Source organism: Macaca nemestrina, chromosome 10 (assembly GCF_043159975.1).
Source record: "Macaca nemestrina isolate mMacNem1 chromosome 10, mMacNem.hap1, whole genome shotgun sequence".
Classification (NCBI taxonomy): Eukaryota; Metazoa; Chordata; class Mammalia; order Primates; family Cercopithecidae; genus Macaca; species Macaca nemestrina.
In genome coordinates this window covers 66,800,350-66,827,208 of record NC_092134.1, presented here as the reverse complement: position 1 = coordinate 66,827,208, position 26,859 = coordinate 66,800,350, and the positions used below count along the sequence as shown (strand labels likewise).

The window sequence follows — 26,859 nt, the reverse complement described above, 5'->3', positions numbered from 1 at the left end:
CCTGACCTCAGGTGATCCACCTGCCTCAGCCTCTCAAAGTGCTGGGATTACAGGCATGAGCCACTGCATCCGGCCTTAAATGGCAAACTTTGAATTAACCACTATACCTGCATTCAAACATAGAAGGCCTTTTTGTGGACAATTAAATGATACATATCTCTTAAAAATATAATCAGGAAAATTTTAACTGATGCTTACAGTTTCTCTTCATAAACACCCCTAAATATCACTTCCAGAGAATCTGTATAGCTGTGTCTTATTATTTGGGTGGCTTTAACTAAGTGACATAATGATGTATATAATGCAGCCCCCTTGAGTACCTAGGGCATTCCTGAAAATCAAGAGAGGCCTGGGCCACAATAAATTTGTGGGATTCTTGGTATTCTTTTTTTTTTTAAATAAAAAAATACTGAAATGGTGTTACCAAAATCACAAAATATCTAAAATATATGTATTTAACAAATTAACATGTTAACCCCCAAAACAGTATTTTATAATTATAGGCTGTTTTAAAACTGCTTATTCTTAGTGCACTAGAGCCTCTGTGATCTACTGCAGGAACACATTGTACGATTTAAGAGGAACACCTACTCCTCATACCTCTGTGAGTCTCTGTGACATGTGCATGCAAATAATGGCAACAGTCTAAGTTTGAGACTTTTGAAGAAGAGACCTGGTCAAGTGGTCCTCAGTACTCATGACAGGCCTTCTGTATCTGTTTGTTTTTGTTTTTTACCTCCATCCAGCTGCAAGCAAGCAGTGTGGGGAGAGGTTGGTGGAGGATGGGAAGATCTTAGCCTCAAAAAGCCAACAAAAACTAAGTATACAAAAGGTGAGGGAGGGACAGAACCTTCCCAGTCTCAGAACTTTAAAACCAACCTAAGCAAAACCAACTGATAACTGATGGGACCTCCTTCATCTTCTCTGAGCACTGCCTCTCTGTTCCTCAGGGAAAACCAAGGGGCTGTTTGAGATTCACAGTGACTGTGGCTTAACCCAGAACAAGGACCACCTGCTGTGACCACAGCCAAATCCTGACATGCATCTTCCAGATGTGAATGGAAACCAAATCAAAATACCCATCTACTAGCATAAATCACAGGGCCTCGGGTGTGCAGATGCATGCTCTGAAAGGTCTATCTGTTCCTGAGAGGGAAGGCACAGGAGAAAGGAAACAAAGGTTGTTCCCCCAAGAGTTAGGGAACGACTTGATAAGCAACAGGCGTGTGTGTGTGTGTGTGTGTGTGTGTGTGTGTGTGTGTGTCTGTATGTGTGTGTGTGTCTGCATGTGTGTAGCTGGGGGAGGTGAAGAGAGGTATAGCCGCAGGTCCCTTTCCATTTCAGAAAATAACCTCTGTATTGAGGCCACGAGACAACTTTGCTTTAATTATCCAGAAAGAATCCATCTCAGGTCTGCCTGTTTCCTCCACACAGCCAACAAGAAAAAAAAAAAAAAAAAAAAAAAGATGCTTGTAAGTCACTGCAGTGGTGGTCTTATTAGTCTTCTTTAGTGACATTATCCATCTAACAGGCTTTAGTTCTTAATTGTTTTTACAAGAATGATGTTTAATCGAAGCTAATGATATCAGCAAACTTGAATCACCACATGAATTAATTTAGCAATATGAATGCTTCATCACATTATCTCTTTATTTCTCTCAATATTAATTAGAACCATTTTCCAAAGAAAGTGGAAGTTCCAGGGATGGTCTGCATATCCCACTTTACTACCCACAGTGGACATATTCCAAGAGTCTGGCCACAGAGAGACTGGCTTTGATTAGAGGTCAGTTTTTAAGATATTCCAAATCTGGGATATTTACTTATTCTTGATTTTAGCACATAACCAAAAAACATTATGAAATGGGCTTGTGATATTAACAGAAATTCACAGAAAAAGAAATACTACTGGCTCATGAAAGAAAAGATGTTCAACTTCACTCATAAGAAATGCAAATTAAAGCCACATGAATTATAATCTTTTTCACTTCTCAGACTAGCAAAAACTTGCAAGTTGATCAACACACATGCTTTTCAGGCTGTGGGGAAACTTACTGTCACACGTTTCATGTGGGAATATGATCTGATATAACCTTTAAAGAAGGCACTTTGGCAGTATTTATCAACATTATACATGCATATACCATTTGACCCAGAATTCTACAACTGTGATTTATCTTACAGATATGTCTTCCCATGTACATAATATATTCATTATAGCAATTTAATAATAACACACTATTTGAAATAGCTCAAAACTTCATAAAGACTGGAGACAACTCAAATATTTCTAAATAAAGAATAATAGAGTATTACAACAACAAAAAATCAGTAGGTATAGTGACAGGCACCTGTTGTGCCAACATGCAGAGATCTCCAAGATATATTTTCAGTGAAAGCAGCAAAGTGCAGAACAGTGTGCATATGCTATATTTGTTTTAAAAACAGAAAATTATGAATATAAATTTATAGATGCTTCTATTTGCATAAAGAACATCTGGAAGAATTCTAAGAAACCAGTAAAAGTGTTTTTCATTTTGTGTATAAAGTAGAAACTGGCTGGCTGAGGAATATAGAGGAGAGTGAATCTTTTCACCATATATCTTCTTATATGTTTTGAGCTTTGAATCATAAGGCTGTACTAGAAACTACCTGCTTTGAATCTACTTATTAAAAAAATAAGTAAAAATAAAGCATGATTGATTAGGATGTCATAATTTCCGAATTTTCTAAAAACATATTGCATATATATTACTGAATATACTTAAAATATCTTTTGCAACTTTCTTTGTCAAGAAAGTCTAGTAAAAATAAAAAGATTAACATTGAAAGACATTTTATTAATACATGCACATAATGAAATATTTATCAATATCCACTGATGCATGTTGTGAATGAACTTTCCTTCACTTCATACTTGTAAAACAATTAGGAATTAAAGCTTATTGGATGGAGACTGCTGAAAAAAGGCAAGTACCAACATCATCTATAGTAAAAAACAAAAAAATGAGATGTTCAGTAGCTATCACGTCATCTTGGTAGGATAAATAAAGAATATGTTTATTTATTTATCGCAGGTTTTGAATACTGAGAAATTCCAACTCATATTACTCTGTTTCTGTTAAAAAGGATGTTGAGGCAGATATGAAGCAAAGCATTGAAAATACTCAGATAAAAGTATAAACAACATTTCCTTCAGGTTTTTTGTTGTTGTTACAGTTGTTTGAGGTCTTCTTTGTGTAATTAAAAATGAAAAAAAGAACCCAAGGAATGAAGATCAAGATAAGACAAAATAAGATAAACTAGAACATACAGATTAAAGTCAAAGTAAACCCTGGGAATAGAGAAATAGTTCAGGATCCATAGGGCAAGCAGCACTAAAATATAAGAGTGCTATTTCTCTTTTAAAATGGAGTACAAAGCCTATAAAAGGTACTTTTGGATGGGCACATTATGTTCATAATTTATAATTTTAAAATGACACATAAGAACTAGGTACTAGATCATAGGGCCTAATGAGTATTCTAGAGTAGAAAAAAATGGACATAAGGAAAGAGAGCCATTGTGGGTAGATTTCCTTGTCCTCCACAAATCAGCCACACTTACGGACTATTTTCTTTCTTCTTAGTGGCATCTTTGACAAAAATAGCAGCCCACAAAATTTGCACTCGAGGCCCACTTCAAAAACTAGCACAGTAAGCTTCCAGCGTTGTCATGTACCAGAAGTAAAAGAAAAAGAGCCATACACGAACACGGAAATAAAATCAATGAAGGTTACACAATGGCCAATTTATCAAACTTTTAAATTTTTATCTGCCTTGTGCAAGAAAACCAAAAGGAGGAAATAAAAAGATTTGAGGGCAATTATGAAGCGAAGACCTTCTAAAAGTGGTTACAAAAAACAGATGACTATATATTATTCATCTAATTTTGTTCTCCAGTGAAACAGTCAAGGAAATTCTGCATGTACAGAGGGTTAAAAAGGGTAAGATTTTAAAATACCAGTTACTACTATGCTGTTTTAAAATACCAGTTACTATTATATTGTTTTTAATTGTTAAAAGGGAAGTAAAAGTAATTGATCATTTGGGGTTGAACTTACTGCCTCTTAAAAACCTCTAGTAAGAACAACTCTTCTTTAGAAAACATTTTGTAATTTCAGTGAGACTTTACATCCATTACTTCATTTGATGAGTTGCTATCATCCATATAATACAAATAATATACAGAGATTAAAGCTCAGAGGCATTAAGCTACCACTCAAGTTTACATAGGTAGAAAGTAGTGGAGCAGAGATTCAAACTCAGTTCGTGACTTCACAGATTGTGTGCTCCACACATCCTGAAGAATATGAATATGTGCAAGTAATGGTACCTTGGTGGTCTTAAATTAAAACGAGTCATTCAGTTCCTCTCAAGAGTGACTGGCTAGGGCCTAAAGGTATTTTGATGATTTCTGCCAATGATCTGCTGAGGGAGCTCTCAAAATTAGGTTCAGTGTTATTTATGAAGACACATGGATGCATTGCCACCATCCAGGACCTTCGACTCCCTGCACCCAAAAGGACAATATAATTTTCTGCCATGAGTGGAGCAATGAATTGATTTTCCTCTGATTCACATTCCTGAGTAGGCTGCTTTAGAACCATGGGAAAGCTTCCACTCTCACCTTCTGGACATTCTACTTCATTATCAGGCGGATGTTAACAATAAGAGATGTTCAAAGAACAATAAACATGGCTAAGAAGCTGGTGGGATTGATCTTATACTCCAGGTAATAGCTCTCCGAGGACACTGTGCCTTGACAAAGCTGCTGATGAGTACGTTCTTTCTCATTCTTTCTTTTTCTTTTCTTTCCTTTCTTTCTATCTTTTCTCTTTCTTTCTCTTTCCTTCCTCCTTCCCTACCCTTTCTCTCTCTCACGCACGCGCTCTTTTCTCTTCTTATGACACTCTTCCCACCCTCCCGCGCCCCCTACCCCCGACTTTTAATGGCCAGTGGAGTGGGGGAAAGAGTGGTGCATAAGTTGCTTCTTCCTCATCATAAATTAAGGGCTGGTTGTAGAAATTTTTTTGAAGTCTGGAGGCTGCAGTGTGATGATTCACGCTGTTTCCTGCCCAAACTTCTCTAATTCACTCAGGTTTATACTCTCCCAAATCCCAGATGCAAAAGATAATGAATAAATTAAGTTTTCAGAAATTACTGTATTTAGAAAAGTTTTAACATATTTTTGCAAAAGCATTTTATAAATTGCAAAGCAGAGCGATTTCATTTACTTTTTTTATGTTGTGGTGAAATAGGCATAACACAAATTGTTCATTTTAACAATTTTTAAGTATACAGTTAAACAACTTTAAGTACATTCACAGTGTTGTGCCCCCATCTTCAGAACTTTTTTTTAAATCATCCCAAACTGAAACCTTGTATTGATTAAACCATAACCTCCCATTGTCCCCCCACAGCTTCTGGTAACCTCTATTCTACTTTCTGTCTCTATGAATTTGCCTATTCTAGGCACCTCACATAGGGCAGTGACATAATGTGTGTCCTTTTGTGTCTGGCTTTTTCACTTGGCATAATGTCTTCCAAGTGTATCCACATTACAAGATGTATCAAACTGCATTACCTTTCATTGCTGAATAATATTCCTTGGTGTATATACTACATTTTGTTTATTCACTCAATCTGTCGATGGACTTTTAGCTCGCATCCACCTTTTGGCTATTGTGAATAATGCTGCTCTGAACAGTGAAGTACAAGTATCTGTTTGAGTCCCTGCTTTCAATTCTTTGGGGTATATATGTAGGCATGGAATTGTGGATCATATGGTAATTCTATGTTTAAGTTTTTGAGGAACCCCCAAACTATTTTCCACAGCAGCTACACTATTTTATATTCCCTCTAGTAATGCAAAAGGGTTACAATTCCACCACATTCCTGCTAATACTTGCTATTTTCTGTTTTTTAATAGCCATCCCAATGGATATAAAGTGCTATCTTATCATGGTTTTGATTTGCATCTCCTTAATGTCTAGTATTGCTGAGTGTCTGATCTTGTGCTTAGGGCCCATTTGTATATCTTCTTTCGAGAAATGTCTTTTCTAGTCCTTTGCCCATCTTTGAGTGGGGTTGTTTGTTTATGCTGTTGAGTTGTAAACTTCCTTATGTATTTTGGATATTCTCTGTCAGATATATGATCTGCAAATATTTTCTCCCATTCCATGGGTCACCTTTTCATTCTGTCTATAATGTACTTTGATGTCAAAAGGTTTTAATTTGGAGAAGTCCAGTTTATCCATTTTTTTTCTTCTGTTGGCTGTGCTTTTGGTGTCATATCCAAGAAATCACTGTACTGATTCCACTTTGATTAACCTATAATACAATTAATTTCTAAGCAGGACCCTTGAGTTATGCTACAAGTCACTTTTGCCCCAAATAAATTCCAAACAAATACAATGTGATGGAGGAGGGAGGGGAAGTGGGGATGGGTAATGGGTACAAAAATATAGATAGAATGAATAAGATCTAATAAGATCTAGTATTTGATAGCACAACAGGGTGACTACAGTCAAAAATCATTTATTGTGCATTTAAAAATAAAGAAATGTATTTGGATTGTTTGCAACACAAAAAAAGATAAATGATTGAGGTGATGGATACCCCATTTACCCTAATGCAATTATTATACATTATATACCTGTATTAAAATATCTCATATACCCCATGAACACATACTATGTACACATCAAAACAAAAATATATATGTACAATATGAGAGACTAAAGAGCAAGCATGCTGGGCAACTGAACACTGTTTCCAATTGGTCTTAAGGTCCAGAAAACATGGCACATGGTTTTCTCTGTTACCTGGTCCCTGCCTACTTTTTAAGTTTCATTTCCCCCTTGCCATCTAACTTCAATGATCTTGAATTCTCTGTGCTCTAAAGTACTCTTCATTTTCCCTATACCTGCCTTACCCACACTCATCCTTCAAGTCTCAACCCAGTCATCCCTTCTTTCAGGATGTTTCACATGATATGTCCCTATTTCCACCTACTATTCATGCAGTGAAAGGGTTGATGTGATAGCTTGAGCTCCTGTGGCACCCCATATGTTGTTTACTACAAGATTTACTATACAGAATTACTGTTTATTTAGCTGTCTCCCCCTGTATATTATGAATTCCATTAGGACATTGAACATGATTTTAGTTTATTTTTATTACTGTATCCTCAGTATCTAGAATACTTCCTGACAAACAGTAGATGCTCAGTAGGTAACTGCCGAATGAATGAATGAACCAGACTAATAGCCTTGCCAAAACAGTTTTCGGTTTCTAGAAGTAGTTACAAGAAATATTTTCATGGAGAGGCATAACATTTAGAGATATAGCCTAAATCTCTCTGCTTTTCTTAATAATTTATCTTCGACGAAGTTTATTTCACAAACCTTTAATCAAAGTAGTGTCATAAGCACTTTAAAAGTATTAATTCATTTAAACTTTACAACAGCTTGATGAGGCATTCTTATCTGCAGTATTCAGGAAATGAAACAGAAGCACAGAGACATTAAGTAGCTTGCCCATTGTCACACAGCTGCTCACTGGGACTGGGCCTACTTAAAGCTGGTCAGCCTGTATCATCTCTTGGTATGAGTTCCAACTAAATGGGAAACAATATGTACTTGAACATTTCAGCCTTACAAGGATGGTCAAGTTCATGGAATTTATAATTTTTCTAAACTTGGCTCACATCACCCTCAGATTTCTTGTCTAATTTTCCTCCTGGAAGCCCCAAGTTTCCTAACTGGGGCTCACATACCAGTCATCCCTTCCCTCTTTCTGTTTCTTCTCAGAACCTGAGCCACTTCCTCATTCCTTCTGTAGGCTCAGCTGCTGGAAGCACTGGGCATTTCAAGTGCAAGTGGACATATTTATTTTTAGGATTAAAGACATTTCCTATTTGGTTTTTGATGTCTCTTTGGTTTCAATTTGATCGATGCACTCAAACAACTACTTAAAATAACCATAGGACATTTTAGCTGGTAGTAGCTCCACATAACATTTTATAGGAATATATGAATTTTTCCTTTTAAATTTATTATCTTTTGGTTTCCTTCAATAAAACCAATCTTCAGCTACACTATTATTATTATTGCAGGGAAGCATTTTTTGAAACACAGCTCCTTTATAATTCATTCATTCATTTGTTCATATATTTATTCAGTAATGTAGGGTGCAAGGCACTGTGATAGATGATGGGAATACAATTTTATCCTCTCGGAGTCAGTGTCTTTCCCACCTAAACAGATTTCTACAATAACATAGAAGTTAAACATTCCTCTGATTTTGAATATTTAAAAACTTTGTAAGAACATACATTATTTCAATTGGTTCCTCTGTTTCCATATGCATGTTTGCCTTCTCAAAGGTCTAGATTATGTTGCACAGAGATCAGAACCATTATTTTGGTTTGAATAAATAAACAAAATGTCTCATTTTGGAAAGTACAAAAATATGTAACAAGATGATTTACAATTTCATGTCAAAATGTGTAATAGGTTGCTATGATTGTGATTAATCCTTAAAGAGAGAAAAAGATTAGAAGTAAAGTAACATTTTAAAGTAAAATAGATATATTAGAAATTCATCATTGGATAGATTACAAAATGTCTCCTGCCTCTGAATAATAAATATAATTTATTGATTCTCTCTGAATGCATTAGAGAAATAAAGCATGTAAAACAATCATTTAGGCTAAGTACATACAGCAAAGAATCAAAATCATTCTCTGCAGCAAGTACTAGGCTGATGGATAATAGCATATACATTCATTTTCATATCTCTTACCCCTTTTAAAAGTATCTCTAAGGAAAGACAGTGGTTATTTTGCTTTCTCCATGTGAAATTTCCCGTGCAGTATAGCACATCTGTAAAAGATGTGTGAAAAGTACATTTTTCTATCAGGATTTTCATTCATAGTTAATTATTTCATTTAGCATGAGCAACATTTCCAATTTAACTTGCTCCAGAGATTGTAATATTTACAGCTAATTTCCAGCAAAACATTTAGAAATGGCTCAAAGTAAAAATCCATTACTGGTTTTTGTCATGTTTTAAAATGCCAAATGCAAATGAAAACCAAGGCAAGACTATCTTTTACTTTTGGATCATGTATTTCAGTTCCTTTTTTTTTTTTTTTTTTTAAATAGGTTTGGTGTAGGTGGTAAGCTTGTAATGTCATTCTTTCTATAAAACACAAGGCAGAAAGGTCTCAGGAAGGAAGAGACATATGTTATTATCTGTCATGACCTTATACTTATGAATCTGGGGACCGATTTGGAGACAGGTCTTCAAGTGACCAGATGGACTGCCATGTTATTTAAGTTGCATATATTATAATAGCTTCATTTATTTCTTAACCAATGTAACTCACATCTTATCATTTACATTATTGTCTTGCTTCCATTATGGATGGTGTACATTATGTTTTCCCCAAAGTGAACTGACTCCTTGATCTTGTTTATGCATCCTACTTGCATACAGACACATTTTCACATATGTACTTTCCCATATAAATAGATGACCAGTAGATCTTATAACACATTTTTCTGAGAATTTATGGTGCTTTAAGTTACATCAATTTTTAAAGGGACTCAATAAAGTAATAAAATATTTACACATTTACATTGAAATACAGTCATTTATATTATATAAAAACTATAATGAGTATAAGTGATTTTTTATTGTAATTACCTTCTGACAGTAGGTATAAAATGAAGAAATTCAAAATGATGGAATTAACCTTGAAATTTGAACCAATATAAGCAGTTTTAAAGTGTTAAGAGTTTAATGAGAAATGTCACTGAGGTGGAAAAATTATGCAAATATAAATTTTAAATGGAGCTTCCAAAAAGGAATAATTTTAAGATAGTCTTGCAAATGTAAGGGGTTGGGATTCCTTAGATGAGAAGTTTGATAAAAACATAAATAGAATAAAGAGTATATAGAGACATTTGTAAGTGTCTCCCAAATAGCATTTAATAAAATATTTATTGTATACCTACTAAGAATTTCGGGTACTGAGAGTTCCAGAGTGGGAGAGAGGAAGCAGCATCAGAAAGAGAATGCCTCTCTGTGGACCTGACATAGGCTGACACTCAAAGGAGAAGAAGGAACCAGCCCACCTCTGGAGAGGAGATGTTCCAGGCAGAGGGAAGAACAAGTTTATCAGTCTCAAAAACACATTAAAAGTATATTTATTTTTCACTTTGGGAGGCTGATGTGGGCAGATCACCTGAGCTCAGGAGTTCGAGACCAGTCTGGGCAACATGGTGAAACCCCATGTGTACCAAAAATACAAAAAAAAAAAAAAAAAAAAATTAGCTGCCTATGGTGGTGTGCACTTGTGCTCCCAGCTACTCGGGAGGCTGAGGTGGGTGAATTGCTTGAGCATAGGAGGCAGAGGTTGCAGTGAGCTGAGATCGCACCACTACACTCCAGCCTGGGAGACAGATTAAGATCCCATCGCCAAAAAAAAAGTATATTTATTTTTAAAACCAAATGCTAAAAGAGTCAAACAAAAGTTCAATTAAAAATCAATATATTTATAAAGTATATATTATCTTCTGAATATAAATACTAAATATGTGTGCACAACAAATAGTATAGTATTTCTCTAGAGAAAACTGAGGAAATATTTCTTAAATGTTTTGAATATAAACCAGCCATAGCTAGGAGTATCTGGATATCCTATATTCTGAAAGCATTTGCTTACAGTTTGCCCTGATAAATGTGCTCTGTCCTTATATTCTCTTGGCCTTTCTTTCTGCCAGTGTCTCATGTTCTGTTCCCATCCCCAGTAAGCTGGAGAAGGTGAGAAAGCCTTACTGTCTCAATTAAAAAGAGGTATAGTCAGCGTCACCACTCCACACTTCACAGTTCTGGATACACGCATAGAATCCTGATGAGAAAGAGTTCTGCTTCTTTCTGCAGAAATGACTCTGCAGGTGTCAAGAAGGAAGGGCACTGAGCCAGGACAAATGAGAACTTGACACTGATGCTATTTTGCCAAGATTCATGCTCTCGTGCTCTCTGACCATCCCTGCATGGTCCAAGTAATTCATTGGCATGGACATTAAGCTCCAAATGTCACTGTAAACCGTGCCTTCCCATTTTCTAACCACAGGTGCTTACAGATTAGGCTCTTGCTTAAGCTGCCACTGGCTGCTGGGCCATCATCTGTCCCACAGAGCATTATGACAGCTGTACTCCTTCCTTCGATGAAGAACACTTAGATGTTCTTTCTCATCAGTCAAGGTAGCTCACACTCACTTTACAAAGATTATATTACTATTGGCCCTTCATCAGGTGATTTCTTTGTGGTAGATTCTGGTGCCTATCCTTAAGATGTTTCTGCACTGCTAAGGAGACTACAATCCTGAAATTCAACACAACAACCAAGTCTACCAAATCTCTGGCAGGACTACCAAACAGACTCCTAGTTGATTTTCCTGATTCTTCTTCATTTCATCAGATCTCAGTAAGCAAAACAAAGTGAAAATATCAGTTCATTTTCTCATTCACTCATTAATTCAGCAAATACCCACAGAATGTACTGAATATTTTCCATGTGTCAAGTATATGTCTGACAAGTGTCAAAGCTGACTGCAGCAGTTCTCACAGTGTAGTTGGGGAGGGTGTAAGTAAGTTACTGCAGTGGATGAGTAATATTCTTGTCTAATTAGCAGCCATTTCTCCCTTTTCTCCTAATAGTATCTGGATTTATCTGAGGATATGTCTTTCCCCAAGTCTGACATCATGCCATTTGAGTGGAGCTGATTTTCCCTGCAGATTTGAAGAAGGGGTTGCAGAGACCTAGTTCTAGCCAATCAGAGCACTGGATCCCCTGGGTGTAGTGACTGGTTCAGAGTTGGGGAGTCATTCCCTCAGACACAGCAGGACTCACTTTGAGGCCCTTTGTTAAAATTTTACAAAGGAAGAAAACCTCCTTCTGCTAGTCTTGGAGCTGGGAGCCTGTAAGGACTCCATGGGGAGAAGCCTGCCTGCCTGGGAATGAGGGTGAGAGAAAGGGAGAGTCTGAAAGGGCTGGAAAGCAGGAGTGTGGGGAGGAGGCTAGGGGAGGGAGGTAGAAAGGAAAGAGAGATTTGTTTGTGAATTCCAATACTTGATCATTTAGATCTAGTTGTGCCCACAGCTATAAGGACAATGACAGAAGCACTAACAAACCACAAAATGAGCATCGAGGAGAAATCCCCCAACTCTGCTTGGAGCAGCTGGGGAAAGCCGTAGCCACCTGGCACCTGCCCATCCTTCACTATTCTTCAAATGTCATCTCTTCAGAGCAGGCTTTCTCCAGATCCCTTATTTGTCCTAAATAGACAGTGAGCTCACAGATACCAGAGAACACGGCTTGGTAATATTATATCTCCTAGTGCTCATCACTGTGCCTGTTAGAGGGAATATACCTTATGCCTCCAATAAAAATTCCTTGAGTGCCCCTGTGTACCTAGGCCTCCGGTGAAAGCAGGGGTCTGAACAGGACCCTAACGCTGCCCTGCTTTCAAGGGATTCCCCATAACTAACATGTACAAGGAACCAGCCTTCAGCAGGAAATCTAAAATAATTTGTTCCTTTTCTCATTTTCCCTCCTCCTCTCCTGCTGCCCCCAGCCCTTTTAGTCTTGTTAACCCCTCATCAGAGTTTAATGCAAACATCACCATGCCACTTATCAGAAAGCTTTGCCAATTTAGGCCTAGTTTTCCTAGTTGTGCATTCTCAAAATGCCTTGTAATTTCCCTTCATATAAATGAGGGCACCTCTCAACCAGGGGTGAATTTGCTCCTTTCCTGAGATTATGTGACAACATCTAGAGATATTTTTGATTGTCACAACTGGGGAAGAGGTTGCTGTTGGCATCTAGTGGTTAGAGGCCAGGGATGCTGCTAAGCACCCTGCAATGCCCAAGACAGCTCCCACAACAAAGAATGATCTGGCCCAAAATGTCAATAGGGCTGAAGTTAAGCACCCCTTATATAAATCATCACAGTTTAGAGTTATGCATCTATTTTTTACTCCACTAAACTATGAATTCCAAAAGGGCAGGGACTAAGACTGTTTTGCATCATTGTATTCCCAAAGACTCATAAGTAGTAGGTACTCAACAATTATTTTTAAATGCTATCATTAAAGGAATGTTAAATCTATTCTCTGAAACAGAATACACCATTCAGGTAATTTTTCCTTCTGTATTGCAAGTATGCATATAAAGCATGCAAAATTTAATTCTCTGGTTTCATTTATCATATTCTAGAAACAAAAGTTTTGAATTGCATGGCTGGATTTTGGTTTAATTGAGGAGGCTCTATTCCATAAGAAAATATTTGTTTTAGTACATTAGGACATTCTTGGGAAGTTGACAAGACATATTAAAATGAATGAGCCTGAATGAAGCAGTCACTCACGCTTTGCAGCACATCGTGCTGACAAGCCTTAACGACATAAATGGCATGAAGCCTAACACATGTGATGACCAGCATTTCATAGAGTTATCAGAATGGCATCATTACATTCCCAAAGCAAAAGGTGATACAAGTTCCTATACTTCATCTCTGCTCCCTAATAACAACAATAAGCTTGGATTCTACTGAGCCATGTCTTTGAAGACTGGTAGTTCTAAAGCCTCTAATTATAATCTTGAGTCATAATATTTGCTTGAAAGCTTTAACTCAAATGAACATTCAAATGTAATTTTTCCATAGAAGTCAATTTCTGGAAGAGATACAATGTAAAAACACAGGCAAAAGAATATGGTTAATTATTAAACCAAATCTGAAACAATGTACTAAAGTAACATTAAAAGCATGTTACAAACCACACTGGACCTACTTTCATCCAGAAATGTTTGCTTTCTCCATGAGGGAGTGAATTCTTTAAATATACATAGAACCTTCATTTGAAAGAATACCAACCCATTCATCTATTAAATTCCTATGTTGAAATTTTGTGTGAGAAAATACATCAAGATTTTAGTTTCATACAGCTTAATTTTACCTTAAAAAGACCCACAAGCCAGTTTTGATTCTTGTTGTTTTTCTTGAAAGTCTTTGAATCTCTGGTTTTCACTCTACTAAGTATAGGCCAGGCCTTGGGGGCCTTTAGACACTTTTTTTTTTTTTTTTTAATTTTGCAGCTACAATATCCAAGGCTCTTTCTACTAGGTATTGAAGAGAATATATAAAATTCAGAGCTGGGTGTGGTGGCTCACGCCTGTAATCTTAGCACTTTGGGAGGCTGAGGCAGGCGGATCACATGAGGCCAGGAGTTCAAAGCCAGCCTGCGCAACATGGTGAAACCCTGTCTCTACTAAAAACACAAAAATTATCTGGGTGCATGCCTGTAATCCTAGGTACTTAGGAGGCTGAGGCACGAGACTCCTTGAACCTGGGAGTCAGAGGTTGAGCCAAGATCGTGCCACCACACTCCAGCCTGGGCAACAGAGTAAGACTCTGTGTCAAGGGGAAAAAAAAAATCAGAATCCCTGTCCTCAAATCCCAACTATCAGTCTCCCTGAATTTGGACTTTTTCCTCTGGTCTCTTCCCTCAAGGAGCTTAAGTTCTTATGGGGCAAAAACCATGGACTTTAGAGCTTGATTTGTATAAAAATTTTTTTGAGTGAAAGAATGAATTGCATTTGACAGGTGAGAAGAGTAAGGCTTGGAGAAGTTAGTTGAAAACAGTTTAAAATGGAGGCTATCTTCCTGGGTGCCTTAAGGTGCTTGAGGGCATGGACATGAGGGCAGTGAGCAGAGACTCAGAGTGGTTCAGTTACTCTCCTATGAATCAAAGCAATAGCCTGATTCTGCATCTCATTGCATTTTCAGTGCAATAAAAGATGCTCTATTGAAGAACTGTCTATTCTTAGGATTTTACTGAGATTATACTGTAGAGAAGAAATGGTCAGAAAGCATTTCTGCAAAACCAAATCTCCATGTTTGTTGGTTATATTCATTGGGATAATTTTAGCAATAATAGATGAGAAAAATAACACTTTTTTTTTTGAGACGGAGTTTTGCTCTTGTCCCCCAGGCTGGAGTGCAGTGACACAATCTACGCTCACTGCAACCTCCGCCTCCCGGGTTCAAACGATTCTCCTGCCTCAGCCAACTGAGAGTAGCTGGGATTACAGGTGTCAGCCACCATGCCTGACTAATTTTTGTATTTTTAGTAGAGAAGGGGTTTCACCATGTTGGCCAGGTTGGTCTTGAACTCCTGACGTCAAGTGAGCCACCTGCCTTGGCCTCCCAAAGTGCTAGGATTACAGGTATGAGCCATCACAGCTGGCTAAAACTTTCTATTACTCTAATGACAGTAAGCAAATCAGGAAAGCTAATATTTTCTTGGGCATGGGCTTGATTGAAAAAAATCATTGAAGCTGGGGTTATTTCTTATTCATTTTTGTTTCCCACTTAGCATCTTGTACATTATAGGCACTTGATAAATATTTGTTCATTGGCTCTGCTTACTGCTCTGATAAAAGAGATCTTAAAGGTGGTATTCAAATAGAACATGAAAACCTACTAATAAAACAATACTATGTATACCTAACTGTTTCAATGAGTTTAATAGCACTACTAAAGTCATATAGATATAGAGTGTACCCCTGTTTTCATTGCTGCCATTTTCCTCCATGTAGCAAGCATTAAGAAGAGGCAAGATTTCTTTCTCTCTCTCTCAATATAATGCCCGTCTACTGTCATCATCTGACTTTCTGTGTAACAAAGGGAAAAAGACAAGTGATACTATGCTTATTATTATGGGAGACTGATGACAAATTACAGCATAGTGGTCCTACCATGTGAGTCAGTTGATATAGAAATTTCTATTTAAGCGGAGGATTGTCACAAGGTGAGTATTTTAATGTGACAGAACTAGAGCAGAACATGTAACACTGAATATGTGCCAAGGACTGGCTGCATATTTTATATGCATTATTTTATTTAAGTCTTGTATATCCCTATGGGGTAGGTATTCCTTCCTACACAAGCTCATAATGGAAAATAACATATGTGGGATTGTGAAGGGGAGGTGAGAATACTGAGAGTCTCAGGAGCCTGTCTCCTACCAGGGCTTCCCAAGGTGGTGGTCAGCTCCTTGGTTATTTTACCATGGTTCTCATCTTTGGGCCTCTCCCTTGTAGGTGTAGAAACTTGCATTGTCAGCAAGTCAAGAATGGCCCCATTTCTCAGTGGTGAGAAATGCATCACCAAACTGAGGGGACTGGAGTATGAGACTGGTGGATGTGTAATAAGACATTTGTTGTCACAGGTATAGAACACTTGCTATAAACAGAACTGCATGGGAGACTCAATAAAACCAGAAGGTCACAAGGCAAGTAGGGAATGGAAACAAAATAAGCTTTATCCAAAGAGACGGCAGAGCCATTGTAATTGGAGCCCTTGGAGCCCTCAGCAACAACCCCTCTCTACCTTTACATCAGGGATGATCTAGCTATTGGGCTTGGAACACTTGAAGACCACTAACTAAGGTACTCCCTCTTCTCTGGATGGTGCCAATGTTTCCTTCTGTGATCCTCCTTTTTCCCATGCTTCCTTCCCCAAAAAGGAAAGGTTCTTCCATTTTTCCAGTGAGAACCAAATTCCATTCTAATGAGCACTTTCCTTATCGATTTGTATAGACACATCTGGTCAGGTTACAGTCAGGTCTTGCTTTTTAAAGTTCTTCAGTCTCATGTTGAGGAAATGGTTCTTAATTTCTTTGGGGTCATAAACTCTTTTAAGAATGTATTGAAATACAAAGACATATATAAATTCAAATACATATAATTTTGAGGGATTTCAAGATTCTTAGAAACTCATACTGGAATCCAAGTTTTAAGACCATTGCTTAAGGTAACTGTGCATATTCCTGCTCTTATCCATTAATGTAGTGATAAGGTGTATCAGCATCTATGAGGGACCTATAATCCTTATGAACTGGGATTGATTCTATTTTACAAAGAAGAAAATTGAAGCTCAGGGTATAAGTGACTTGCTTAAGGCAGTGAGGGCAGAATACAGAATATATCAGTCTCTATAGAAGATATAAGGATATCTGTAACTTTTTTCTTTTTTTGAGCAGCATCTCGCACTGTTGTTCAGGCTAGAGTGCAGTGACACAATCTTGGCTCACTGAAGCCTTGACCTCCAGGGCTCAAGTGATCCTCCCACTTCAGCCTCCCAAGTGGCTGGAACTACATGTGTGTGCCGCCATGCCCGGCTAATTTTTGTGTGTGTATGTATATATATGTGTGTGTGTGTATATATATATTTTATATATATTATATATATTAAAGTATTATGAGTATTATATATAATATATATTAGAGTAATATATATGTGTGTGTGCATATATATATGTATCTACTACATATATATATATCTACTACATATATGTATACACACACACACACACACACACACAGTAGAGATGGGGTTTTACCACGTTGCCCAGGCTGGTCTTGAACTCTTGCGCTCTAGCAATCCTCCCACCTCGGCCTCCCAAAGTGCTGGGATTACAGGCATGGGCTAATGTGCCCAGCCAAATGTCTGTAACTTTTAAGATCACTCTTTAAAAATAAAAATTTCATCACAAATTCAAAAAATCCAGAAAGAGAAAGTGGAGAGAAAGGGAAATGGCATTTGTGACTTTTGAGTCCCTGAAGATGGCCACATTTTTTTTCTTTTAGTCAGTAAAGACATGGATTAACTTGCCACTATCTGCATTTTACAGAAGAATAGAAATTTCCCAAGGTTAAATAACTTGCCCAGATTTCTTTAAGTGACAGAACTAGAATTTGAAGTAGGAAACTAAGAAGTTGTATTTCATAAGCTGTGCTCTTACCCCCTCTGCTATGTGACCTCTGGCCACAGCCTAAGCAATTTCTCACTTCACTCATCTCTACTGGCAAGGTCTTAACTGAAGTTGCCAAAGGCAGTCAAATAACATTCTTTAAGCAGACTTGAGAGTGTGATTGTGCAAAAACACTAAAACTTCAAGTTCAAAAGAGTCAGAGTCCAGGATAACCCTCAGGTGGATGAGAGGCATATGATTCATATCCTTTCCTTCAGTTTTTCAGAGACATAAAATGGTTTATGTTCGACTTCAAGAATGGTCTATCTTTGCATTTTCTTTGTGTGTTGTGTTATATTTCATTAGACAAGGAAGGCTTCTTTTCTTCCCCTCCAGGTAATAAGTAGTGATTTATCACAATCACTTGTCACATTTAACTTAGCATTCATTCCATGAAAAGATTTTCCATACATTTCCAATGTGAAATTTAAATGTTAATGTCCATAGATAAAGAAGTATAGCAGTATGTGTTACTTTTTTTTCACTATGAAAACCATTTTCAGGAATTTAGACTGTTAAATAATCATTCCTTTTATGAGACTAGCTCTAAAGATACATATAAATTTTGAAATCTATAGTATTACTTGGCAATTTTAGTGCTTTACTTTTTGCAGCCAATCATGGAAGACTTGCTTTTATAGCTTTTCTGCAGAGTCATCTTAATTATAGGGAAATCCCTTTACAAATGGCTTTCCATTTACAGTGCTTCAGCTAGAATCTAAAGTTGGTTTTATTGGAAATGATAAAAAATTACTCTTCCTGAGACACAGAGTTAAGAATCAGAATTGGAAATGAACTAAGTTCTTTTAGATTTAGAAAAAAATTTAAATTGATCATATTCTTCCCTTCTAAACAGTTTATCCCAAAGAGGTTTAACACAGTAAAATCTCTTTGATTTTCAGGTACTTAAGAAAATGTTTCAAGGCAAAAGAAGTCACATGGATTACCTAATTCAATCTACACATTTAACTGAATGTGAGTTTCACCCAATTTACAGAACTAGTGATAGAGCCAGGACTAGAACCCCTGCCTATGGGGCATCATTTGTACCATTTAAGCCACACTCTGCTTCCAATATTGAACCCTTCTTGTGCTTTCTACATAACCCACATGGGTGGGAGAGATCTCTGGCTCCAATAACAGGAATTTCTTTTAGTCTTTCTTTATAGCATCTAGACAACCTGGCATCATATTATTTGTTCATTTGGCTATTGTTTTTCTCCTTCAAAGAATATAAACTCCATGAAGACAAATAATCTGTGACTTTTAATGGTGTCTGGCACATAGTAGGACTCAATAAATAACTTGTTAAATGGAATTTCAGATTTAACCTTAAACATTCTTGTTTAAAATATATAGTTTGGGCCAGGTGCAGTGGCTCATGCCTGTAATTCCAGCACTTTGGGAGGCTGAGGTGGGAAGATGGCTGAGGCCAGGGGTTCAAGACCAGCCTGGGCAACATAGCGAGACCCCATCTTCATTTAAAAAAATTAAAAATTAGCTGGGCATGGTGATGTATGCTTGTAGTCCTAGCTACTTGCAGGGGGTGGCTGAAGCAAGAGGATCACTTGAGCCCAGGAGTTCAAGGTTAGAGCAAACTGTGATCATACCACTGCACTCTAGCATGGATGACAGAGTGAGACCCTGTCTCTAAAAAAAAAGAAAAAAAGAAAAAAGAAATAAAATTTATACATTACATTTTACTTCCTAAAATATCCATGTTTGCTTTGACTGGAATTTTAAATAATTAATGTCTGAATGTCTTCAGGGAAGAATAATTATTCAACAAGATAAGGAATCATCAAACGAAAACATGGTAAATTCCATTACATCAAGGGCTTCTACGCAACAGAAAGCCACCATAAAGAGATTGTAAATACCAGAAATCAAGAGAAGAAAATTGCAACACATAGAAGAAACAAAGGATTAGTATCCAAAATACATAAATAACTTCTAAAAATCAGTAAGGAAAATAAACACCAGTTACCCATTAAAAATGGTAAAAGATATAAACATCTATTTTAAAGAAGAGAAAACACAAATCACTAATGGCCATTAATGACCAATAAAAGTAAGATCAACTATTTCACCTCTTTGGTAATCAGGGAAATGCAAACTAAAAACCACCATCATATATACAGTCTAATTTAAAGCAGGAACTGAAAGAGACATTTGTACACCCGTGTTCATAGAAGCATTCTTCACAACAGCTCGATGGCGGAAGCAATCCTACTGCCGAGAGATGGATGAACGGATAAACAAAATATTCTGTTTACAAATAACTTACAATGGAATATTGGCCTTAAAAAAGGAAGAAAGTCTTGTCACATTCTATAACATAGCTGAACTTTGATGACATTATGCTAAGTGAAATAAGCCAGGTACAAAGGGACAAATACTGTATGGGTCCATTTCTATGAGGCATCCAGAGTAGTCAAATTCATAGAGACTGAAAAAGAACAGGTGATTACCAGGGGCTGACAGGAGAGGGAATGGGGAATTATTTTTTAATATGTAGAGTTTCAGCTTGAGATGATGAAAAAAAGGTCTGGAAATAGATTGTGTTAACGCTTGCACAACCATATGAATGTACTTAATGCCTCTGAACTATGCACTTAAATATGGTTAAAATTGTAAAGTTTGTTGTGAATGTTTACCAACAACCACAATGAGATATCATTTTATATCCACTAGATTGAAAACAAAAAAACCAAAAATCTAACTTCCAACAATAGCGAGCATCTGTTAATTGCTGTGGACTGAATTGTGTCTCCTATCCACCCTAAATTCATATGTTGAACCCTAACCTCCCTCCACCTTGACCATTTCACAATATGACTGTATTGAAGATAGGGCCTTTAAGGAGCTGATTAAGGTTAAAATGAGGTCATAATCATGAAGCCCTGATCCAACAGAGCTGGTGTCTTTATAAAACAAGGAGAGACATTAGATCTCTCTCTCTCTCTCTCTCTCTCTCTCTGTGTGTGTGTCTCATTCTCTCTCTCTTATCTCTGTCTCTCTATGCCATGTGAGGACATGAAGAGAAGGTGGCCATCTGCAAGCCAGGAAAAGAGCCCTCACCAGAAAATGAAATCTTGCTGGAACCTTGATCTCAGACTTTCCAGCCTCCAGAACTGTGAGAAAATAAATTTCTGCTGTCTAAGCTGCGCAGTCTATGACCTATTGTTATGACAGCCTGAGCAAACTAAACAACAGTGGAGCAATGGGTGTCACATGCTGCTGATGGCAGGGGACACAGAACAGCCTGGCCTGATCTAGCACAGCTGCACTGGTGTAGGCCCATAGCCCAGTCAGGCCGCTACATGGTGTGCATTCTAGGGAACTTAGCGTGTGTGTAACATGAGACAAGTACAGGGAAGTTAACTGGGGCGTCATTTGTATTGGCAAAATCTAGGAACCACCAAAATGTACGCTGACAGGAGAGTAGAAACTGTAAAAAAAAAAAAAAAAAAAAAAAAAAAAAAGTAAATAATAACTTTAAAAAACACAGGACAACCTTGCATTTAGGAAGATAAAGGATGATGAAATCTTTGAGGGGTATAGAGGGGCTTAACATGGTTACCAATATTCTGTATTTTAAGCTGTGTGATGGGCATGTGAATGTCTTCTTTTGTCTTCTTTTTTAAACATGTATGTCCATCTACATACTCTTATTTCACACATCTAGTATACATATTAACAATTAAACTAAACGAATAAAAATATGCAAAACCCAAAGTATATGGCTTAATTTTGTTAATCTTGGTCCAGAATTTTTTGTTAATAATTTCATATCTCTCTTATTTTCATATGATTTTTAAAAAAAATTACAGAAGATAAACAGTTAAAGTAAGTAAGCTCAACTTTAAAATTTCAACTTCTTATTTTATTCATTCAAAATCTGAGTCCCCTTGGAGCCAATTTTCCTTAAAGACTGTAGAATCCTCTACTGATCTCCCAAGTTCTCCTAGTCTTGCTCAGCTCTGTTACACAATTTTTCAGCACATGTGTCTATCGTATGATAATGCAGGAGAGAGATAAATGGAAGATCATAAATAAACAGTGTAAAACTTCAAGTTTCAGGGCATAACTGGGACAGATAACTAAGCAAGCAAAATTCTGACATAATAAATTACTTGAACTGCCTGAAAGAGTCAGCTACATAAATCACAATTTTACCAGAAGTGCTACAAAATCTATGCTGGCTACCAAATGCACTGTGAACACTAAAAACTCTTTTGTATGCTGTCAGCCAAGACTCCACATGGTGTATGTAAAGTCTGAGGGCCATTTAGATATATGCCACAGGCTTCTATACACAATGATCAAGAATAACTTTCCCCTCTCAGAATGAGAATATAGTCATTCTTACGAAAACAGTTATTTTTGTTACGGCTTGGGGTGAGAGCAATGGCGAGTTGTTAGAAAGAGTGAGAGTAAAAGGTTATGAATGTTGAAACCCCTAAGAAATACCATATTTTGCATTTTATTCCACAAATTATTTTGAGGGTTCTGACGATGTTACATATAACTATTTTAGGTGTACTCACATTTATCACTTTATTTAATCTACAATATATACCCTTAATAGGTATTACTTCTCCCATTTTGTACATTAAAAAAAGAGAAAGAGGTTAAATAACCTGCCCAGGGTTACAGTGTGAGCAAGTGAGTGTTAAAATTCAAACCTAGTTCTTCTTAATCAAACTCCAGTACTTTGGCCACTGTACTGTTTCTTACTGCCCCACAAAATAGTTTTCATAATGACAGACAAAATAGTTAACAAGTCAAGAGCTAATCAGCCAGGCTCCTTGATTCTCTCCCTAGTTTAAGGGCTTCTCTTACCTTTTTGGCTATATTCCTCCTACTCATTAGTTTTTAGTAAGTAAACCAAGAAATACGAAATCAATTTTGTCAATTTAGGTCCTTCTTTAGAGGTCAGATCATCACGTCTAAGGTGAGTCTTGGGATCTCTCTCTCTCTCTCTTTTTCTTTTTGTTTTGGTCTCAGCTTTACATCCCGTAGCTTTACTTGTAACACACACAAAGTGCATATGATATAGTGCTGGCCTACAGCCAGAGTTGTGAGGTGACAGTGCCTGGGTAAAAACCCAGGGACAATACTCAACAGCTCTGGTGCTTTGGGCATTTTACACAACCTCCTTGTGTTTCAGTTTCTTTGTGAAATGGGGATTGGCTTGGCTATGAGGATTAAACAATAGAATGTATTAGGTTGGTGCAAACCTAATTGTGGTTTAACAGCTAAAGCATGTAGTCAATCCTGGCATATAACAAGAGGTTAATAAATGTTTGGCATTACTATTAGTAGCAGATATACATATATACATGTGTAAATATTATATATTTTGTAATATATGCCTAATAAATGTTAGGTATTCCTATTACTATTAGTATACGACTGTTAGTAGGGTACTAATAGTATTACTAATCACAGAGTATGCTACTACTAGTGAACTGAGGTGCCATGTAGGGTGGGGAGAGGTGAGCACTGAGGCAGAAAAGGATTAGGGAGATCTTCTGGAAGAGACTAAGCTTGAGTTATGTTTCAAAGGGTGAGCAGAAGTTAGCCAAAGGAAGAAGATGTGTGTATCGGGGGAGGGCATTCCAGGAAAGAGGGAATGGCATTTGTGAAAGCACATAGCATAGAACAGCACAATGAACAGGTTGGATGTGTGAGGGAGAAAATCAGGGACCAATTACAGCACAGTGGGAGGAGCAGAGATCAAATTTAGGTGGATCCATTAAGGACTGGATAGCTAGTGGAAAATGACTCATTCAGGTAGGTGGGTTGTGAAGAGATTAAACAGTTATTCCAGGAGTTAGAAAGAACCACAGAAAAGAATGATAAATAATCCAGCATAAAATGTCCATTTGAACTATCATCGCATTCTTAGTTTTCAAATTTTTGAATTTTCTAGTATAAAAGTCTAAAATTTCAGAGATAAAAGTTGTAAAAAACAACTGCTTCAAATATCCTCATTGCCATTTTTCCATTAAAACTTACCACACATGAAAATGAGCAAAAACTATTCTTTCATGACACATATGAGCAACTGGATGAACTTAGTACAAGCACAGTTATACTAGTAGAGTTAAAATAGAAGCTGAGACAAGCTCTGAGGAAGCAGAATTAAACATCATTCTCTATCCATCCTGAATGACCAGCAACCCCTTGAACATATGCTGTGCCTTTCCACATACCCACACCTCTCTCTAGAATGTCCTTCACTCCTTTCTTTTTGACCTGATATTTTCTACTTGGCCTTCAAAATTCAGCTGAAGGGTCACTTCTCCGAAACCCTCCACTAACCTTCCAACCAGCTTCAGGTGCTTATTCTCGTGGTCTCAAAGCACCTCATGCATACTTCCATCTCAGCACTTTCTACACTGTAGTTTAATTATTGCTGTTATGCTTATTTGAATTACTACTAAACTATGAAGTTTTTGAAGACAGAGATCACAGTTATTCAGAATAGATACCAGGTCTGACTCTATCCCTCTAATTCCAAGCACATTACTTAGCACATATTAGTCGTTGAATAAAAATATGCAATTTGTCGGTTCAACATCAGACAAACATAGACTGAAAAATAAATTGGTCATCCCTAGAATAACAAGATGCCTTTTAAACAGATTCCTGATTTTTCCATCTCAAAACTACAAATGGATTATATGGCAAAATATCCCAGAGATACTCAAGCTAGAAGAAAAGACTCAAACAACATCTCTCAAAGTTGATTTTGAGAGTGGTGAGGATGTTTTCCTTCTTATGTCCATTAAAACTCCTTTGGTTTCCAGAACAGTCCACCTTCAAATCAATAGTTATGATTTTTCATTATTGAGAAAGAAGAACAACTCTCACATCCACAAAATAGGCCATTATAGCATTACTGGGTCATTTTCTCCACACACAAGCATAAAAAAACTAAAAGAGAAATATTCTAAGAATTAATGTTTCAAGCAAAAGCCATTCTGGGTTTTGTCATAATCTTTCAAGGGAATTTTCTCTCTAGTTCTCCCAAAGCACATTGACTGTACAAAGAAAAATCACTTGACTTTTAAAGCAAAAACAGACAAAATATGTGTCTGGAAATAGTTCGTAAACCCCATTGGGGGAAAATTTCTTATACAACAAGAATAGAACAACACTACAGTGAATTAGACAATGACAAAATCCAATGCAAGAGTGCCAATAACTTTTTCTCCCCAGAGGATCGCCCAAATTTCTGTGCAAAATTCTATGCTAGAGTAGGCTGAATATTAAGTACACATAGTATAGTCATATTTTTCCTCATTTTAGACAAACATGGCTTTATCTGACATGCTGAGGTAGTAATCCTTTAGGATAATTTGTCAATTTAGTTCCATTCACTTAAGTATACCAGGCTCTGTGGAAATGGTAGTAACCCAGACACTGTTGATGACTCACAGAACTCACAGAAACAGATGTCTGCAGTCAAATGTGGTGAGCACAAAGATCTGCACAGGTGCTACCACTACCCAGGGGCAAGAGAAGCTAAGTCAGCCAGTGGGGGATTTGACAAAACCATGTGGGACATTCGAGGGGAGCTTTAAGGGATGAGCCTAAATAAGTCAGCCTGGGAGGGAGGGATCCTTGGGGAGTGGTGGGCCTGGATCCCTGATCATATTCTTATTTAGTTTTTAAATTTTTGAATTTTCTAGTATAAAAGTCTAAAATTTCAGAGATAAAAGTTGTAAAACACACCTGCTTCAAATATCCTCTTTGCCATTTTTCTATTCAAAATTATCACACATGAAAATGAGCAAAAGCTATTCTTTCATGACACATGAGCAACTGGATGAATTTAGTGCAAGCACAGTTACACTAGTAAAACTAAAATGGAAGCTGAGACAAACTCTGAGGAAATGTTATTTCTTTGAATTAATATAAGTTAATTCAAAATAACCCTGAGAATCTTGTAAAGACCTGGAGGGATTCCCAAGGGCATTAATTCTGTGGGTCACCTCTCTTACCTTCACCATGCCTTATAAGGATCGCAGTGCTACCATCACCTAGCATTGTTCAGATCACATTCCTACTGAACATGTGCAAAGTAGAAATAAGCATCACCTTAAAAGTGAAGGACGGAGTAACAGTTTTTATAACAGCCATACTGCCAATAGAAAGGGTATCTTGAATGGAAAAAATAAAGATCATAGTGTTGTAGATGCTTTATTCTTCAACAGAATTGACTGTGTGCCCTCAGTGCCAAGTTACAACATGAATTACAACGCTAAACAAGACACAGAGCTTGGATGACCTTATCAATCTCGTGGGGGACAGAAGCCAGTGGACAGGTTCTTACAATATAGTGTTACATGCCATCCTAGGGGATGTTACAGGTGCCAAGAAAACACAACAGGAACAACTAAACCAGACTTTGCAGGGAGGAGGGTGGTGCTGGGAAAGTGACATCTAAATCAAGGCTGCAAAGAAGGGTTTACAGAAGAAAAGGGGGATGTAGAGGAGAGCACTCCAGCTAGAGGGAACAGCATGTGAAAGGCAGGGAGGCACCATGTGCCTGGTGAATTCCAAGGGCTAGCAGCAGGTCAGGACTGCTAGAAAGGAGTACAGTAGAAGGGGAAAGAGGGTGTGTGTGTGTGTATGTGTGGTAGGGCAGAGATGAGAAATTGAAGCTAGACTGTTAAGTAAGAGCCAGGTCACCAATGAGACTATATTAAAGAGTCAGAGCCTTATCCCCAGGATGATGGGGAGCCATCATAGTGTCTTCAGCACACAAATGACAGAAGCAGATTCCTGCTTTAGGAAGAACCCTATGGATGCAGGGTAGAGAATGGGTTGAAAGGGATCAGGGAGGGCCCAGAAGGGCAGTTAAGAATCTGATCTAAGTAATCCAAAGACTAACGTTTGCAAATTGTGAACAATGACT

At 37.3% G+C, this 26,859-nt stretch overlaps 1 protein-coding gene across 27 annotated transcripts in view; it reads right to left on the bottom strand.

Annotated features, from left to right (window-relative positions):
* Positions 1 to 26,859, bottom strand: part of LOC105473429 (glutamate receptor interacting protein 1) — a 711,108-nt gene that overhangs the window by 253,351 nt on the left and 430,898 nt on the right. The window contains exon 1 of one of the 27 annotated variants that reach the window (XM_011727252.3): positions 15,677 to 16,968. The exons of the other annotated variants lie outside the window; for them this stretch is intronic. Within the exon in view, the coding sequence (XP_011725554.2) occupies positions 15,677 to 15,707 (31 nt within the window). The 5' untranslated portion in view covers positions 15,708 to 16,968. Of the gene's footprint in view, positions 1 to 15,676; positions 16,969 to 26,859 lie in introns of those variants that run through there. 27 annotated transcript variants of the gene reach the window in all.